The 19,154-nt window shown below is 43.1% G+C and overlaps 1 protein-coding gene across 3 annotated transcripts in view; it reads left to right on the top strand.

Annotated features, from left to right (window-relative positions):
• Positions 1-18,426, top strand: part of KCNMB2 (potassium calcium-activated channel subfamily M regulatory beta subunit 2) — a 228,062-nt gene extending 209,636 nt beyond the window's left edge. For all 3 annotated transcript variants that reach the window (XM_075570750.1, XM_075570751.1, XM_075570748.1), the window contains 2 exons: positions 890-1,085; positions 15,249-18,426. In XM_075570750.1, the coding sequence (XP_075426865.1) occupies positions 890-1,085; positions 15,249-15,533 (481 nt within the window). In that variant the 3' untranslated portion in view covers positions 15,534-18,426. The remainder of the gene's footprint in view (positions 1-889; positions 1,086-15,248) is intronic.
• The last annotated feature ends 728 nt before the right edge of the window (positions 18,427-19,154 follow it).

Here is a 19,154-nt window from a genome sequence, read left to right as displayed (position 1 = left end):
TGGTGCTTTAACTATTCTAACTGGAATACATTAGAGCTTTCAACCTCTAATTAATATAATAGTTGTGCTCATTGAACTGGGTGGTCGCTATTCTGTAGTGTATCCATTCACAAGGGTGCTGTTCTCCATATGCGTGAACGTCCTTTTAAGCACGACATTTGGAAGACCTACTACCCTAAAACCAAGCAACGGTTGCATTTTGCATGGTATGTACTTATGGCAACCCTGGTCAGTACCCAGTAGCATTGCCTGCATAATACATAAACTATCTGAAATAAAAGGATGTGGTGTCACATAATTTGAAAACAGAAAAGCAGTTAGGTAAAGAGCCTGTACAGAAACGTGATATGGTTGCAGAAAACCCCATACCCACACTTTAGTGCAGGGGTGGGTAACTCCAGTCCTCAATGGCCACCAACAGGTCAGGTCGAAGACTGCGCTACTAGTTGAGCCACCTGTGCTGAAGTAGGTACATGCTGAAAACCTGACCTGCTTGTGGCCCTTGAGGACTGGAGTTGCCCATCCCTGCTTTAGTCCAATCAACTAAACATTTTTTTTAATCTAAATTGGGATGGTGAAGGACTCCTATCTCGTGAAGTGCACCACGTGCCCAAGCAAGACTCTCTACTTTGTGTAAATAACACACCGTGAGCCTCACTTGTACTTGTATTTGTCATGTAAACCCATACTGACCAATCTATTGATGCATCAATCATATATAATTGCTAGGCCTATGTCACTGATGCATATATACAATACTGTTCTGTTTGTATTTAGGACTTGTATTGTCTGATGTTCTATTTATCACAGATTTATCACCACGCAGCACTTGTGATATATAATTTTTCTGCAAATTTACAATGGAATTGACCCATTTTTGTTTCCTCAGTGTATGGACAGAGGAGGCCCAATGTACATTACTAAACGCATCCATCACAGAAACGTTTAACTGCTCGTTTAGCTGCGGTCCCGACTGCTGGAAAATCTCTCAGTATCCTTGTCTACAAGTCTATGTAAATCTGACTTCTTCCGGACAGAAGCTCCTCCTTTACCACACAGAAGAGACGATGAAAGTTAATTCTGAGGTAAAAAGACATTTATTAATTTAGTATCAATGTTTTTTTTTTGGGGGGGGGGGGAAGAGTTATTCAGGATTAAGAGTGTCATCATTCATTGTCATTGTACAATTGTTCATACTTTTTGATGGACGATTTTCCTGTATGATCAACACATGGAGAAATGCAACGTGCAGTAGGATATGGCCCATGTTTGCTAAGTGGTGCTATGACACGAGACACCTTCCAGAGCTAGACAACACACTATGCTACATTGCTATGGGCCAATATGTCATCTCCACGGCAGAAAGTTCAAAAGACATTATACGCTATTCATTGAGCACTTAACAGGGGCGGATGTAAAAAGAGGGCTGGTTTTCAGCCCTATAGGTGATGATTTGTGCATATTACAAATAATTAATGTATACATAAATACAAATAAAGCAATCCACTTGCAAGCATTATAGGTTTATTTAACTCAGGGGTGCTCAACTCCAATCCTTACCCCCCCCCTACCCCCCACCCCCATCAGGTCTGTTATTCAGGATGTCCCTGCTTCAGCACAGGTGGCTCAGTCAGTCCTTGCTGCAGCACAGATGGCTCAATCGAAGGCTTTTTGATTTAGCCCCCCGTGCTGATGCTGGGATATCCTGAACACCTGAACTATTGGGGGGGGGGGGGAGGGGGGGGGCTTGAGGATTGGAGTTCAGCGCCCCTGATTAAACTGATAAATCGTGTTCTATTTTGACGCCAGTTTTTCGCCCAGGAGCCTTGGATAGAAACTTCCTGTTGCTTTTTGTTCTGTACTTTTTATCTCTCTCTGTACGACTTTGCCACTAATATTGTCTTTTGGTTACAATTTGAATGCACAAAAAAAACATTTAACAGGTAAAACAAAGTATAACAATAGACAGAAAAGGGACCCAAATGGGTTATACCAGGTCCATGGACATGCTATAAATATAGTGTACCAGCTTATTAAATGTGGATTTAAAGGATATAATTCTCTGGTCGCTAAGCTCCTGCTTTATAATGCACACAAGAGAGACATTTCTAACGTTGCCCATTCTGGCTTGGATTCAGTGCGCAATATAATGTGATTGATTGTATTTTTGTTATCCACGTGTCTGAAAAGCATAAGGCTTTTCTTATTTGTATTCTGTTGCACATTATTTTACCACAGCCTGAATTTAGAGGACCTACTAACTTCGGGTACATAGATAGTGTTTTATTGTTAGACAATTCCATTACAACAAAAAAAAAAGGAGACGGGAAAATCTAAAGACTATTCACTTTTTTTAGCAATAAACATGCCACTTCAGTGCAATTTCCCGGCTCTGTTATGTGTGCATATCTTTGCAATTCTGTCAAAAGAACTACTGACAAAAGAGACAATACACATATTAAATATTCTCTGGTGCTGGGCACACGAAATCCAGCAGATTTCTGTATAATTCCCCTCACTATCGTGATCTCTAAAGGAAAAGGATGTTTGATATGTGCACATATGAAGAGTAGCAGAGAGTGACTTGAGTTGTCTGCTTTGTAGTTTACATCGTATGGAGATCAATGTTGATTCCTGTTACAAAGTGACAGTCATTATTTATTTATATTTATTTATAAAATGTTTTACCAGGAAGTAATACATTGAGAGTTGCCTCTCGTTTTCAAGTATGTCCTGGGCACAGAGTTATGATGACAAATAATACATGGTTACAAATAGTCACATACGTGAACAGTGTATACATTATCTAGAAGACATTGCAGGCACAGTTACAGATAATATATATTAAAGGCGTATGTAACAGTAACAGACCAGATTAAAATGTGAGACAGCCTTAGTTATGAAAGAACTTAGACTGGTGGTAACATTACTGAGTGAAGAGTCTGCTTAGGTCATGACTTACCCATGCCGTGGCCTGGGCTCCTTCCTCATTCCCAATAACCACTCTGGACATCTTCTTGGGAGGAAAACCGGTCACGTTTTTATTCATAACAAGCAACCATTAATACCAACATGAGAAATATAACAATTTATCCCAACGAGAGAACCAGCCAGGTGGCTCCACTAATATCCACCAAGAACTCGAGGGACAACCTCAGCTCATGCTCTTCTTCGCCATTCGGCACCTTAGGCTGCGATTATAGTGCCAGCGACGCGACATCGCGGCAAAACAAATGCATTGCCGCCATCGTGTGCGATTATAGTAAGCGCGACGCGACAGAGCGACAGTTTGGTCGCGATCGCTGGAAGTCATCTCTATTTGATTTTTCCAGCGACCGTAGCCTGACCGTCGCGTCGCCGGCACTAAAAAACGTAGCCTTAGGCCGCATGGCACAGATCCCTACGGAAGGTCACCACATTCCGTCCGCCGAAGCCAAGAGTGGTACCGCCGTGCCCAAAACACCTTACAGAAGGTCACCACCATTCCGTCCGCCCAAGCCGAGAGTGGTACCGCCGTGCCTAAAACACCATACGGAAGGTCACCACCATTCCAGCCGCCTTAGCCGAGAATGGTGCCACCACTCTCCCCCCCACCCCCTCAACTATCCACTTCCGAGGTCTGAGATCTCCCACCAGGAGCCAATACTTACAAGTCCCCCCCCCCCCCAGAGTAAACACTACTCCCGGTATAACATTCCTAAGCTGCAACGTTTACTGAGCAATGTCCCAACCCTCTTTCAAAAGCCCCATCCCTTCATGCCTAAAAACAGGGTGGGTGGGAGGGAACATCGCTCCAGCAGGTCCTTGAAGAAGGAGATAGGTAAGATCCCTCCCCCTGGCCTGACCTCATGACCAATGGCGAATTTCCCATTAGCCCCAGGCCTAAGGCGGACATATTTTGGGGCGGCAGAATTTGAAGGCGGCATGTGCGATCGGCGCACACCGGCAAGTGTGATCTGCGCTTGCCGGCATGTGCGGCCGGCAACGTGACATCACACAGCGTCACATTGCCAATTGCAACCGGACGGTGCGGCGCTGGAAGAGGAGAGCGGCACCAGTTAAGTGCCTACGGGCGCCATTTTTGGTTAAATCCGCCACTGGTCTCGGCTCCTTAGGGGAGGGGTCCGTTGGCCTTAAGTCCTGCCGCCCCTCCCCGTACAGCTCCAGGGCTTTCTTTATCACCCTTTAGAGAACCGTTACCGGTGGTGGTCATTGTGCCGGATTTAAAACACAATAAAAAGATACACGTTTATTAAACTTTAAGGCAAAACTCTTTGGCTTTGCCTGTATTTGGGAAAGATTTCTGCAACATTTATGCTGTAAAAACGGGAAGGGGGCGGAACTGCCTAAAGTAAACCCCTTTTAAAGAAAGCGGAATTTGAAGTAAGTGAATAAAGTGGTATTTTGGCTGAGAAAATAAAAAAGTACTGGTGCACTGTAACCCTAGTACCGTCCCACCGTAACCGCCGGTTATAGGCCATGTTTCATTTACATAATGGAGGAAAACACAAACCGCACAGTAATAATCAATCCTTGGCAATTCTCCCTCTCCTATTCTGTCACTGACCCAGTACTGAGTTCTTTTTGCGCATGCGCTCAGTAGGGCCAGCTGGGAATATTGGGGTGTTCGGTGCAGATGTTGTGCAGGACTTCTTACCTTCTCCTTCGCCATCTCTTCCTGCAGGGTCCCTCATCGTGGCACCATGATGTCAAATGGCATCGCATGACAACGGGACGTCACATGACGTCCCATTGTCATGGCAACTGAACGCCATGTGACGTCGCGGCGCTGTGGTGAGTGACCCTGCAGGAAGAGATGGCGAAGGAGAAGGTAAGAGGGTTAGGCTGCGTCCCTGCTAGCGCTGAGCGGGCGGCGCCTGCGGCGGTTACTTACATATATAGGTATATGTAAGTCCCCGCCCACGCTGTGCGCGCGCATTCGTGCGCAGGCACACACGCTAACCCGCGCTCAGGTAAACAAAAAAACTACCGTGATTCAGCACAGGAAATGTATACGAGTTGAGTTTCTTTCTTGCACATAAAGTAGGATGTAGGAGCAGGTGTGGCTTTTTCATCAATAGCATGTAAAGTAAATCTGTGCATACTTTACATGATAAGGAGGGGAACGGTTTCATATTACAATACTGCTTAAAGATGATGGTCTTTAATGTATAGCTACAAGGAAATAAAAAGGTCCCTAAGATTTCGGGTTAAGAGGTTACCAAGTAAAAAATATATATACTATAGCTTAAAATTAACAATATATTTAACAATGTTTATAGCAATCAAGATTTATCCAATTAAGGTACCAATGTGTATATCCTACCCACAGTGCGATATTATTTATAAAAATGTTTTACCCGGAAGTAATACATTCAGAGTTACCTCTCGTTTTCAAGTATGTCCTGGGCACAGGGTTATAACAATACATGGTTACATTAAAAGAACGGGGTTACACAGTCAATTCACAGACATTTCATGGACAGATACAGTTGGAAAATTGGTACAAGGGATAAAGGGCTGGTGAGTTTCAGATTGAAATAGAAAAGCTTTAACATCACCAAACATCAGGGAACATCAGCAAACGGCTCACACACTTTGGCTGCGCCAAAGGCTGTCCACCTTTGGGGCGACGCAGATGTACACTGAAGGGGTTCAGATTGAATGCAGCTGTGAATTAAAAGTTCTTTGTCCTCTTGGCTCATTAACATTCCAGTGGGTGGGGTTGGCGTTCCACATTGCAGAAGCAAATATTAACCCTCCGCACGCTGGTCTTGTGCAGAGGGGAGCAGCTCTTGGGGAACCCCATCAGGCATCCATCCACTTCTGGGGTGACACAGATGTACACTGAAGGGGTTCAGATTGAATGTAGATATGTATACTGATATACTGTATCCATGTTTATTTTTATTAGATGTTATGTTTATTAAATAATGTTTTCGTGTAGTACTCATCTGTAAATGAAAATGTTCTGAATGATTAGCTTATTGGAAAATGTAACTTTTTTTTTTTTAATTTGTGCTGATACTTAAGCAAAAAGTCATTGGTGCAGTACATTGCATTTTCCAGGTAGCATCACTCCTCACTCTGTGCTAGCAAAGTAAATCATCTTATTCAATATAAATGTTGAAAAATGTAGTTTATATACACAGCCTCTCCAGAGCGTGCCCTATTAATCTAATGTAAGGCACAGTTAATACTCACCTACTCCAAGTCCTTTTCACAGGTTAAACTTTGCTCCCATAAGACTCTTGTTCATTTTATGTAGATGAATGATCAGTAATGTGACCTGAATGCAAATGAAACATTAATCAGTAATGTTTGTACCAGCTTGTAAAACGTGCTACTTTTCATACATATTAATAGATGTAACTTTAGTTATGGTTCCACATAAACCTAAAGCTGTTTGGCAAATAACTCTTAAACCTAAACCCTTTTACGGCAGGGATGGGCAACTCTAGTCAGCAACAGGTCAGATTTTTAGGATGTCCCTGCTTCAGCACAGGTGGCTCAATCAGTGGCTCAGTTGACTGAGCCACTAATTGAGCCACCTGTGCTGAAGCAGGGTCTTTGACTGTGCCACTGAGCCACCTGTGCTGAAGCAGGGACTGATTGAGCCACCTCTGCTGAAGCAGGGCTATCCTGAAAACCTGACCTATTGCTGGCCCTTGAGGACTGGAGTTGCCCACTCCTGCATTACGCCCAAAGTGTCCAGCAATGCAGGGAAACCTAGTGTCAGACAGATCATTTCCCATGATCTGTTATTTATATTATCTGTTATTTATTTGATTACCACGTGTATTACTACTGTGAAGCGCTGTGTACATTAATGGCGCTATATAAATAAAGACATACAATACAATACAATACAAACACTGGGAGACTGTTCTAGTACCTAATGATACACCCGTGGAAGACTCAGTAATCCCCATCCCCTGTTAAATGTTCAATGTCAAACCATGATATATTATGATGCAGCTGTGATCATCGTATAATATATCATAGTTTGACACTGAGCACTTAACAGGGGCTATTTTTACTCTTGCATAGGTTTTATATTAAATATTGTGGGCCATTTATACAAAACGATGTCAAGCTCTAAGGCATTTCCAGCCCATTCTAACGAATCGGCTGTAAGGTGAATGATGGCTTGACAACACTTGGTAAGTACAGTATGGACATGTTTCTTTAGTAATTTTTACCTTGTCCAATGATGTGATAAATATTTGTCTTCAAATATGACACTTTGATCAAATGTATTTTGGGATCTATTTATCGCCTCATATTTATCACTTTGACGTCTCTGCTCAACCCTTATGATGTATACGAAACCTTCAGTGCCTAAAATGTGAATTATCACCCCAAGCTATATAATAAAATCAATATTTCCCCCATTAAGTGTAGGTGAAGAACCAGCACCTAACTGAAAGATTATGTATTATTTTCCTTGGTATTTGCTGTTCTCTTATTCACAGTAAACAGAAACCCTCCAAACCAAAGAAGGAACTGGCACTGCATGGTTCTTAAAACTGCAGATCAAGTAATATCCTACATGTGTGGGTTTTTTTTTTAATAAATCAGTTCTGCACTATGAGAAAATACTTGTAGCATTTGTTTTTTTTTAAACAACTCTGAATGACATTTGTTATGTATTATAATGTAACAAGCATTTTTTGTTTCTATAGAGACCATTTACAAAGTTGCATCCCCTTCCGCTTCTGAGACAGGCTCTGGCACACACCTTTTTAAGCCCTGCCCTCTCTCTAGCAGTGCACCAATTGTATCTAGTGACTGCCTGGTCACATGATCTTCCCCACAGAACTTTGCATCTTTGGTCCTCTTCTGCTGCACTGACAGCCATCTAGTGAACCCCCGAGCCGAATCTTCGCCGATCGATCACAGGAGAACGGTTCGACCGGCAATTTAGCTAATTACTTATTGTGTGGCTTGTATTGATGCACATTTTAAAGGGGAAAAAATTAAAAATTAAAAACCGCAGCTTGGACTGCTGCTTTAAAACAAGGGTGTTTTAATCCACAGATCTCTGTAAATTAAAACACCCTTGTATTAAGACCCCTGGGGGGCTGGTTCCTTCTTTGCTTTGGAGGATTTGCAGTACAGACCGCCCCGCTGTGGGTTGATCTCCATGCACCCGAGGCAGCTGTGTCTCTGATCCATTGAGTGCACCTACCCTTCCACTCTTAGTCACAGTTACACTTTCATATATCTTGAGCCATGAAACAGGCATTAGTGATAGCAGAGACAGGATGGAATGGGCAAATTCTATCACTTTATTGTACCACCAATACACATTTCCTACAGCATGTGCCAGCTTTAATCTCAATACTGGACTGGGGTTACGAAACACAGGTATTCCCACTGATAAACGTATGCCTATTCAGGGAAGGTCGTAGGGTCCAGTGCCTCAAGCAGCGATATGCAGATTTAGTACCGCTGACTTTTAAACCTCCATCTGGTTGTCGCTATTTTCACCTCCTCGCATTGCTAAGATCCTGAGACATACAGCTGTGCTCACTGATTCCTAACGGGACTGACAATACTGAATAGAAAATTGCATTATTTTTTTTAAACCCAGAGGGCCAGTGAACTATACACAAGCTACAACTGGACCGCTGATCTGTGAAAGCTATCTGCTGTTTACTGAACACATCTCATCTACTATTTCCTTTCATTGTCTGCCAAGGTGGTTGACTCTCCTTTTGCATCCAAACAGGCAAAGATAATTGATGCCAAATATCATCCCGTTGATAAATACTTTTAAGAAGACAGAAGATGAGGGAAGTTCATTTTTTCATGCTGCAGGCTGGATCCAAAAGATACATTAGATCTGTCTGCTATTGTTCAACATCGTAAATTATAACTAGTGTTTACATTGCAGGTTAATGGACCATTTCTTCTCTCAGATGTAGATGTACTCTTACACGAGGTCAGAATAATCTTTCCTAATACAACCAAACTGTAATTTCAATTATTGAAGTGAAACTTCCTTAGTGGCGCCTCATTCGAACTGGGGCAAAAATGGATGGTGGAGACAGAAATGAAACGGATGTGACGTTAGTGCTGGCAGTTGAGGCCGGGCTGTGTTCTGGCTCAGCCCGACCCCAACACTGACATCACACCCGCTCCACAAATCAGATGCGGCGGCGGCGATAGCCGCCGGCGCCGCTCCTAACGTCCGCAATTTCCCCCAGGTGGAGATGCGCACGGGCGGCATCCAGGGCAACCCGCTGACCGGCTCCTGGGACCAGGCCCGCTCTCTGTCCCAGCCGCGCGCTCTGCCGGGCTGGTGACTCAGACAGAGCCCCCCTGCGCATGCCATTCCTCTTACACGTCCGTCGCCGCCGTTCCTAACTGCCGCCGCTGCCCACGCCCGCTGACATGCGCGGTAGTCATGGCGACACTCACTGACAGCTCGGAGACCTCCTTGCGCTTCCGGGTGAATGAGGAGGACGGCTTTCCCTTCTCCTCCTCCTCCCCCGCTCCCCCGCTCAACATTTACTCACAGCCGAGATCCTGCACTAGTGCGGCTGCGCCGAACTGCTGCTGCTCTCCGCGGGGGCCGTGGACGTGGTGCGGGACGTGGTGAGCCAGAGCTCCTTCCAGTACTGCGGGCTGGTGACGGCGGTGAGCCCCGGGGAGGCCGAGGGGGCCACCAGCAGCTGGAGGAGTGGATGGGGAACATGAACTTCACGGCTGAGGTGATGTGGGCGCTGCTGCTGCTGATCCCGATCTCCCCGCACCTATTCCTGGCCCCGGCCTTCTCCTCTCTCTTCCCACTGCTACCTGGCAGAGACCTGCAGGCTCTCAACTGCAGCTGGCCAGACAAGAAGAGGATCCCGGGGCTGGGGGACGTGGAGCTGCCCTCCTTGCCCCCCGAGCTACAGCTTCACATCCGGAGACTCAACCGCCTGATGGAGGGTATTGGGGTGAGAGAGGAGTGCTTCTCGTGGGGCACCTGAGTAGGCTCATTGCGGGGGAGCTGGCCAGCTATCCTCAGACGAGAAACCGCAGGAAGCATACACTGACACACACACAAAGACTGACACACACACTCACTGACTGACACATACACTCACTGACTGACACATACACTCACACATTCACTTACTGACTGACACATACACACTCACTGACTGACACACATACACACGCACTCACTGACTGACGCACGTACACACGCACTCACTGACTGACGCACGTACACACGCACTCACTGACTGACGCACGTACACACGCACTCACTGACTGACGCACGTACACACGCACTCACTGACTGACGCACGTACACACGCACTCACTGACTGATGCACGTACACACGCACTCACTGACTGACGCACGTACACACGCACTCACTGACTGACGCACGTACACACGCACTCACTGACTGACGCACGTACTCACTCTCTGACTGACGCACATACACACACACTCACTGACTGACGCACGTACACACTCGCTCACTGACTGACGCACGTACACACGCACTCACTGACTGACGCACGTACACACTCACTGACTGACGCACGTACTCACTCTCTGACTGACGCACATACACACTCACTCACTGACTGACGCACGTACACACTCACTCACTGACGCACGTACACACTCACTCACTGACTGACGCACGTACACACTCACTCACTGACTGACGCACGTACACACTCACTCACTGACGCACGTACACACTCACTCACTGACTGACGCACGTACACACTCACTCACTCACTGACTGACGCACGTACACACTCACTCACTGACTGACGCACGTACACACTCACTCACTGACTGACGCACGTACACACTCACTCACTGACTGACACATACAGACTGACACACACACCCCAGTGATGCGCCCCCAAGTGATGTGCCTACTCCCCCGCTGCCGAGCACCTCCCATGTCCCGTACCTCCGCTGGGGGGCTGGCTGCAGCAGGAAACACAGCCACAGGTCCACCGGGGGGAGGAGACTCAGACAGAGTTCCCCGTGTCCGCAGCTACGTCGTGGTGGGGGTAGGTCACAGAGAGAGACATACACACCACAGAGAGACACACACACACACACAAACACACTGACTGACACACACACACTGACTGACCCACGCAGATACAAAGAATTTAGTTACTATAAATATAGATGTGCAAATAGCTAAAACATGTGGTCAAACTTTTGTGTTTTGGAAGTGAAATTGTTTTGTGATTTTTAATTAAAAACATCACCATCACAAATAAAATTTCTGTGACAAAAAACAAAGAAGTTTCACTTACTATGCGCGTGCTCAGCACACACAGCTTTTTTTATTTTCTACATATGACTGTGCAATTCCTTGCAGGCACCTTCAGCCCTGAAGGAGTTAAACATTTTTGCTGCTATATAGATATAACCATCCCAGGGCATTGCTGGCCCCTCGGGTAGCAAAAGGGTTAACGCATATGCCAACAAGAAATAAACATCATCTAATTAATGTGTCCTGTGCTACTTACCCATAGCAGAGTATTTTCCATCATAGCAATACAATTAGAGGTTAAATATAAACAAAAGTGTGATATGTGTTCCTCGTGTCATATTGTGTAGTTGTGCACTTTGAAAATGACCTTTTATATGTTTGTGTTGTGCCTGACCCCTTCCTATCCAGGTGAGCCCTTCATGTAGCACATCTCCAGTAATCACAATTAGCATGGTCTGTAAACACTGCACCTCCACGCATAATATGGCTTTAGCACTGTATGTGTTCCGTGGTGTGTAAAATATTCTGTCCTTAGATCAGTGCACTGCCAGGTGTGTAGGATTTGGTTGACTGCATATCTGATTGCAAAATGCAGACACCGGGGTTTCCCTCTCTCTCTGTTTTTTTTTTATAATAAAAGCCCAGAATACTACAAATTGTAATTCCAGATGCATACAATGCTGTTCGCAACAATAAAAGCTGAAGGTCACTAAACACGAACAGTTGCTAAGAGGTACTGGAGGATGGAGAGAGACATGGGTGTGGAACACAATTTGAGTTAGGACATCTGCACTCCAGGGTTCCACCATAGAGATCAAACGCTGTCAACCTTACCTACCAACGCAAACCTTTTTGTCTATCTATCCATACACAGAGTGAAAGAGAGACAATCATGTATTGAAAGCCAACCCCCTAGGGATTTGGCTTGCAATATATGATTGTCTCTCTCTCACTGTGTATGTATAGATAAACAAAAAGTTGTGCGTGTTGGTAGGTAAGGTCAGAAGAAAACGTCACTTTTTTTAAAAGCTTGATATCAAGAATTAGTTGCATTGTTGAGTTTCCATGACATTGTGGGTCCATTTTATGTTCGTGAGGGATCCCAACTTTACATTAGGAAATCCTAATCTCTATGTGATGGTGGTCTTCATATTCCTTCAGTTACAGTAGAACCATCTCTCCCCATCGCCGGTACATTAGACACTCAGTAAGCTTCATATTCCCCATATACATTGTTTGCCCTCTAATACGATAATTAGCTAAATCAGATCAAGTGCTTTAAGACATGATTATGTCTGAAGGAGTCGGCTCAGTAAGTTGGAAGCAGGGTGGCTGGTTCAAATCCCAGGGTCAGCTCCTTGTGACCTTGGGCAAGTCACTTTATAACCCCATAAGCTCACCTGGGCAGGGACCTGTGTCTGTGTAATGGAGTAGATGTCGCTGTGGGCTACTCTGACTTTCATAGAAGAAAGCAGCTTAGTTGGTACACTTAAAATAAGAACGCTAGATGCCAAGGGAGGCAGAAACAGAAGGTATATATATAAACAGTGGTATCTACTTAGAAAAACAACAAAACAGGTAGCGCTAACTACTGACAAAGATAGTAATATAATGTTTAAAACACCTAAGGTGTGGACCAAGGTTCACACATAAGGGGCTGCCTGGTGATACAACAAACTGACCCCCTGGTCAGAGCAAGAATATAGAAGAAAATATGTATCTATAGGCGCCTATTCAAACAATAACAGTAAAAAAAGGATATAAAAACCAAGCCTGTTGGACGATCAGGAAATGACTCCTCGGGGTGTGCTTAAAAAGAAGAAAGCACAATACATAGCGTGATACTGTTGTATAAAGGGACAAACAACACTAAAGACAACATACAGCTGAGAGATCAAATAGGTGAAAATATTAAAATATTAAAGATAAAAACATTTAATAACAAAATTCATAAGCATACATAGACATAAAACAATTGGACACAAATGATTGTATAAGCACACTGCAACACCGGTGGATACTGATGTAGTGCCCACTCACCAGATGGATATTGTAAGCAGGCAGTGGATATATTAGAGAGTATCCCCTCTCGGTGAAGTTGGCTGCATACTCCTGGGCGTCTCCGTTCGTGTGTGCACGCCAGCCGGCGTGTGAGCAGATGGTTTCCCACAGCGCACTGGAAGGGACGCGCAGCTACTCCAGGTCTGCAGCAGCAGATTCAACACAACGTCACGAGCACAAGCCACCAGCTCTCCGTGCTACAGCAACACTGATTCGTTCTTGTCGTGGGGGAGATTCGCCAACGCAGTGAAGCAGAAGTGCAATATATGCCACCCTACGCGTTTCGAAAGCTAACTGCTTTCTTCCTCAGGGGTATAAGATAACAGTGGTATCTACTTACAATTAACATAGAGAAGACGTGAGATAGTATGTGGATGCTGGCAGGCTAGTGAAGAGTCTCCAACATGAACATACATAAAGAGAGGTACCACTGTAGTTCCTCTACACATACTGAATGAAGATACAGTACATTCCTGTCGATGATAGTAGAGTTGTGGTGAGCGCAGAGGACCGTCCCAGTTCCTGTGGAGGTCTACCACACACAAAACCCTTTCTATTTAAAGCTGTAGACCAAGCGATATCCTACATGTGTGTTGTTTTAAATAAATCAGCTCTGTACTATGAGAAAATACTTGTAGCATTTTTTTTAAACCACTGAATTACATTTTTACTGTATTATGATGTAACAAGCATGTTTTGTTTCTATAGCAACCATTTACAAAGTCACATCCCTTTCCTCTTCTGTAACAGGCTCTGGCACACCCCTTTTTGAGTTGTGCCCTCTCTCTAGCAGTGCACCAATTGTATCTAGTGACTGCCTGGTCACATGATCTTCCCCACAGAACTTTGCATCTTTAGTCCTCTTCTGCTGCACTGACAGCAATTTAGTGACCCCCTAATCCGAATCTTCACTGATCGATCACAGGAGAACGGATCAATCGGCAATTTAGCTAATTACTTATCATTGCGTGGATTGTATTGATGCACATATTAAAGGGAAAAAATAATCAAATTTAAAATTTAAAAACGGCAACTTGGATTGCTGCTTTGTTAGATACAGCTGGTCTCACAGGACCCAAAAAATGTATAGTGTAGCTACTACAAAAGTACAGTTGGAAGCTTAAGTGTCCTACAGTAGAATGTAAGGGGTATTTAAGTGTGTGCCTGGAGGTGAGATCTGTGGCATAAAGGGGAGAAATGTCCTCTTGTATTTTACTGTGCTGATAACTCGAGCAAATGTATTTGTACCGAGAGTTACCTGATCTTTCCTTTTAATGTATCTGCTGCCCAATCACAGAAGCACAATTAACCAAATATTGCAGCGCTGTAAAGGACAGCGAACATCTTCCTTGTAAATTTGGGGGAAACAATTAATAGGATGACTTGGCTTTTGTATACAAGTGACATAATTACCTTATCTTCACACCCAAGCCACCATGTGGTCAGGGCAGCAATGTATGTGTGTGAATATCTTTAACCCAACATAAAAAAAAAAGAAGCCCTCTATAATGGAATTAATTCATGTTTTTTCTATCCTGTGCTTACTGCTAAGTTTCCTATTTAATGGTCTGAAATTAGCAACATGGAATCTTTGAAATGTACTTCATCTTCCTATAATTTATGAACGCCATGTATTATTTACAAGAGCACCAACGTGGTACAGCAGGGAGCATAACTCTGATTTAGGTGGAAACCTTTAGAAATCCACAAAAACAGACTGTTTCTCCATGCCAGGCTTTGAAATAGGAACCAAGTTATGTCCTGCGCCATTAATTATTGCACAGAAGAAATGTATGCAGGAACAGTTGGAAATAATGGACTTTTACATTAACGGAATATTAATTGTGTACGGGGGTTTTTTTTTGACTTAAACAATTTTTAAACTTGGTCTCATCATTTGTTTGTGTACTGAATGGATGTATTTCTTTGTTTTTCCAGTGCTCATATATACCACGATGTAGGAAGAATTCTGAAGAATCAATGTTACTTGTTCATAACATAATGGAAAATTTCCGAAAACATCAACGCTTTTCATGTTTTTATGATCCGGAAGGAAACCAGAAGAATGTCATTTTAATCAAACTTTACAGTTCCAATGTGTTATTCCACTCATTATTTTGGCCGACGTGTATGATGGTTGGCGGAATTGCCATTGTTGCAATGGTAAAACTCACACAATACCTCTCTCTTCTCTGCGAGAGAATTCAAAGGGTCAAGAGATAAAACCAAGTTCTGACATTTTCTTTACAATAAAATAGTTTGTTTTTTTCATTCTTCACCAAAGAACCTTAAGTTTGTAATGTGCCAGTCTGTTTATAAGTTCCTTAATATATTCTTATAAGTGGAGCAATAATACAAAACCTGTTCTATATGCAAACATGATGTCATTATGATGCAGAGAGAAACTGTGGTTATTGTTTTCATGATGTTGTTTTCCGTATTGTTTTATTTGCATCTGTTTTACAACTCACTTAAGTCCACTGTTCATGTCTTAGGCCAGGTCCCCGCTGGCTACTGCAGCGCCCGCTGTGGCGGACGCTGCAGGGACAAGAGCCGCCCCACAATGGGGCCAGGCCCGCTGCGAGGGGGGCCGCCGCGCCGACAGAAACTCCTGCTCTCAAGAAAATTGAGATCAGGAGTTGCGACGGAGCGCTAGGCCACACACCCCAGCGGTTCAGCCAATGAGGGTGAATCTACCGGGTGACATCACAGCCGCGCCCCTGTCACTCCTCCATCACGCCCCCTGTCTTCCCCCCTGCAGCTCACTGCAGACCGGGGAACTCGGCTGCACGCGGGACCGTAGCCTTATAAGGATACAACAGGAGATAGGTGTTCTTGTGGTGAAAAGGAGAACTGTGTATATGTACCAACTTTCCAGATGTGGGCACCTTGCTGTTGCAGAAAACAAGATCCTTATTTTCTTCATTATTATATTCATTTGATCATTAATTTGCAGGGCTTCCAAATGACTCATTTGGGAGGGTCACTGTCATTTCTTCAAACAACCAGAGTAGCACTTTGTATTTTACCCATTATCTACACATTATCTACCCCCAGGGGTGGCCAACTCCGAACCTCAAGGGCAACCAACAGGTCAGGTTTTAAGAATATACCTGCTTCAGCAAAGGTGGCTCAGTCAATGACTGAACCACTGAGTAAGCCACCTGTGCTGAAGCCGGGAGATCCTTAAAACCTGGCCTATTGGTGGCCCTTGAGGACTGGAGTTGGCCACCGCTGATCTACAACAATACAGTAAAAGTTAAATGGCTAGTTTAACACTCCCTGTCCCCCTCATCAATAATAATTAATAATTTGGGTACTAAATAAGGTGCCAAAACTATCGTAATGAGGTCCATCAGACTCCTTTATTGCTTCTACATCTGCACTGTCTAAAAGGAACTGAAGCTTAAAGGAATGTATTCTCACAATAATGGTGATACCTATTCCTTTGAAAGACTGCACATTGCAATGCTTTACAATACTATGTGCGTATAAATAATATGCTGCCTTCATTAAATTCCATATGAAGATAAATCCTATGGAATTTAAGGTCCATGTGGGCCTTTCCAATGTGCCATAATACGATACTGATCCATCGACTCGCCCTTGGTTTGAAAGGTTTTGTGCATTGTTTTATTTGGGCGTGGCGGCTTATAAACAAGAGCAAACCCAAATGCTTTCAGGGAGACAAGTCCCTTAACTCTCTATCCCATCGTTAATCAAAAGAAACAAGATACAATGAAGCAACGCTTCAATTAGCTCGCTAGTAGTGGTGAAGGAATTCAACATGATTTGGTCAATACTTCCTGGAACAAGAAATGTAGTCCCCCAGATAGTTAAAACTTGAAAGAGTCAAATGTTAGCCCTTTAATTTTGGAGGATTACCTGCTTAAAGATAAAAACTTAGTTTGGGGGGTTTACTTAATGTGTATATTCTAACCAAGGAAAAAATTAATTATTTCCACAGTATTATTTATGAACTATATGATTTGAGGAAGTTCGGCATTATAATGGGCTGAAACTCTAGTACTTGTCCCTCAAAGTAGTCCTGGAAAACATTTTCTATTATTTATTATTTACTAAAGCTGTAGCCAAAAATGTTTAAGTTACGCTGAGCCCTTTATGTTGAGATAGGACCAGAATGGTTACTGAACCATTTTAGCGCTAGAGGGGACAAAAATGTATTGTGTTCCCCTTTAGCTCTGAAAACGATAAAGGTTTATTCTGCACTTGTCTTGTATTGCTACCATATCACTGTAAAAGAAAAAAAAAACGATTTAATTTGTTTGTTTTTTTACTTGCGACTATTATACATTTTTTTACTGGATAAAAAAAAAAGCTATATTATATCTAGTGTATTGTAAATGTAAATGCTTTTTTCTTTTACAAAAAAAATAAAGAAAGAAAAGTCTCCCTGGTTTCATGAGAGGCCAAACAAGAAAGTGCATCAGCAACTATGTGTTGTATTTTCAAACGGATCAAGGTCAATATTGTTGTGACAAGTGATTGGAAATCGTGTCTGCGTTGCGACATCAAACCGTTGGATTGTTAGAGAACCCCAACATGTAAAACAAGTTCTGAACTTTCTCTGTGTGGTACTGGCTGGTGTGAATTTGTAATAGGTCTCATAAACTCAACGTAAATTCAAGCTAACGTGTAGTCTATAAATGTGGGGATGCCAAGAGGGACTAAATAATTCTAGCCACAATTTCCTGCATTTATCAGTTTTATATTTATGATTTTTCATAGACAATCTGGTGTGGTTTTTTTTTTTTAGCCCCTTCAATGTGTTGGCTGCATTTCCTTGCTCTGGATGAGATATTTTGCACTTAAAATGAAGTCTTTTGGACAGTAGCCTTCCAGATTCAAATAAGGTGTCGGAGAGATTCAAGTACTGTAATGGGCACGGGACATTTCCACGTGGAGCTGCATTTTCATTGCCTACTGTTGCAAGAATGAAGGAGGTTCAAGATTCTACAAAGCCGGGACTGTAGCACATTGATAGCTCCACACTTTCTTAATCAAGACGATCCCTATGGTGTAATCAGGGCTTCAAATGTGTATTTAAAATTTGGAAACGTCATCAATAAACCCTCAATACCTTTTGCAATCAGAATTGTGTGTTTCTTTAAAAAAAAAAAAAAAAAAAGGGTTGTTGAGCACTTCATTTGATAAAGAGAGTGCAAGCTTTGTCAGACATGCCATGTGCAACTACAAAGTGTCATTAATGTCAGTCAGTCCTAGCAGAGATTTTATTACTGTGAGAGAAAATGTTTTAGGTTACGTTATGGCTGAAATGACATCACTTCCCTCTGACTTCCTGCAAAACGAAATGATTTGCAGAATAAGCCGAGTTGCTTGTGCTGGCCTAGTTGATGGTATTCCCAACCCATGTGAGCCTCCAGTTCGCATCCATCAAAAGCAGTAAGTGTTGTATAATTGTGACGTTCCTTCTGGAAGTTTGGTTTTCAGGCTTTAATATGCAAAGCTAATGAATATGCCCTAACTTATGAAATAAGTAGGGTTGCATTGTTAGGCGTTGGATATGCCCTTCGTTGTAAAGTGAAACGTTGGATAGTGAGGACTACCTGTATTTTAAATTGCAGTTTTGTGTATTTCATCTATTCTTGTTATATTAATAAAATAGAAATGACAACAACAAAAAATGGTTTTGTGCAGTGGAACCACAAATGCATACAAGAAATGTGTATGTATATAATTTAAAAAATTGATTTTTCTTTATTGCGTGTGGGTGAATTTAGATAATGGTACTTTACTTTTTTTGCAAAAATGTATTGAGTTTCAGATTCTCTGATTTCCAATTGCAGGTTTAAAGTCTCTGCA

The sequence above is a fragment of the Ascaphus truei genome, chromosome 14 (assembly GCF_040206685.1).
Source record: "Ascaphus truei isolate aAscTru1 chromosome 14, aAscTru1.hap1, whole genome shotgun sequence".
Classification (NCBI taxonomy): domain Eukaryota; kingdom Metazoa; phylum Chordata; class Amphibia; order Anura; family Ascaphidae; genus Ascaphus; species Ascaphus truei.
This window is presented reverse-complemented; position numbering and strand designations above follow the sequence as displayed.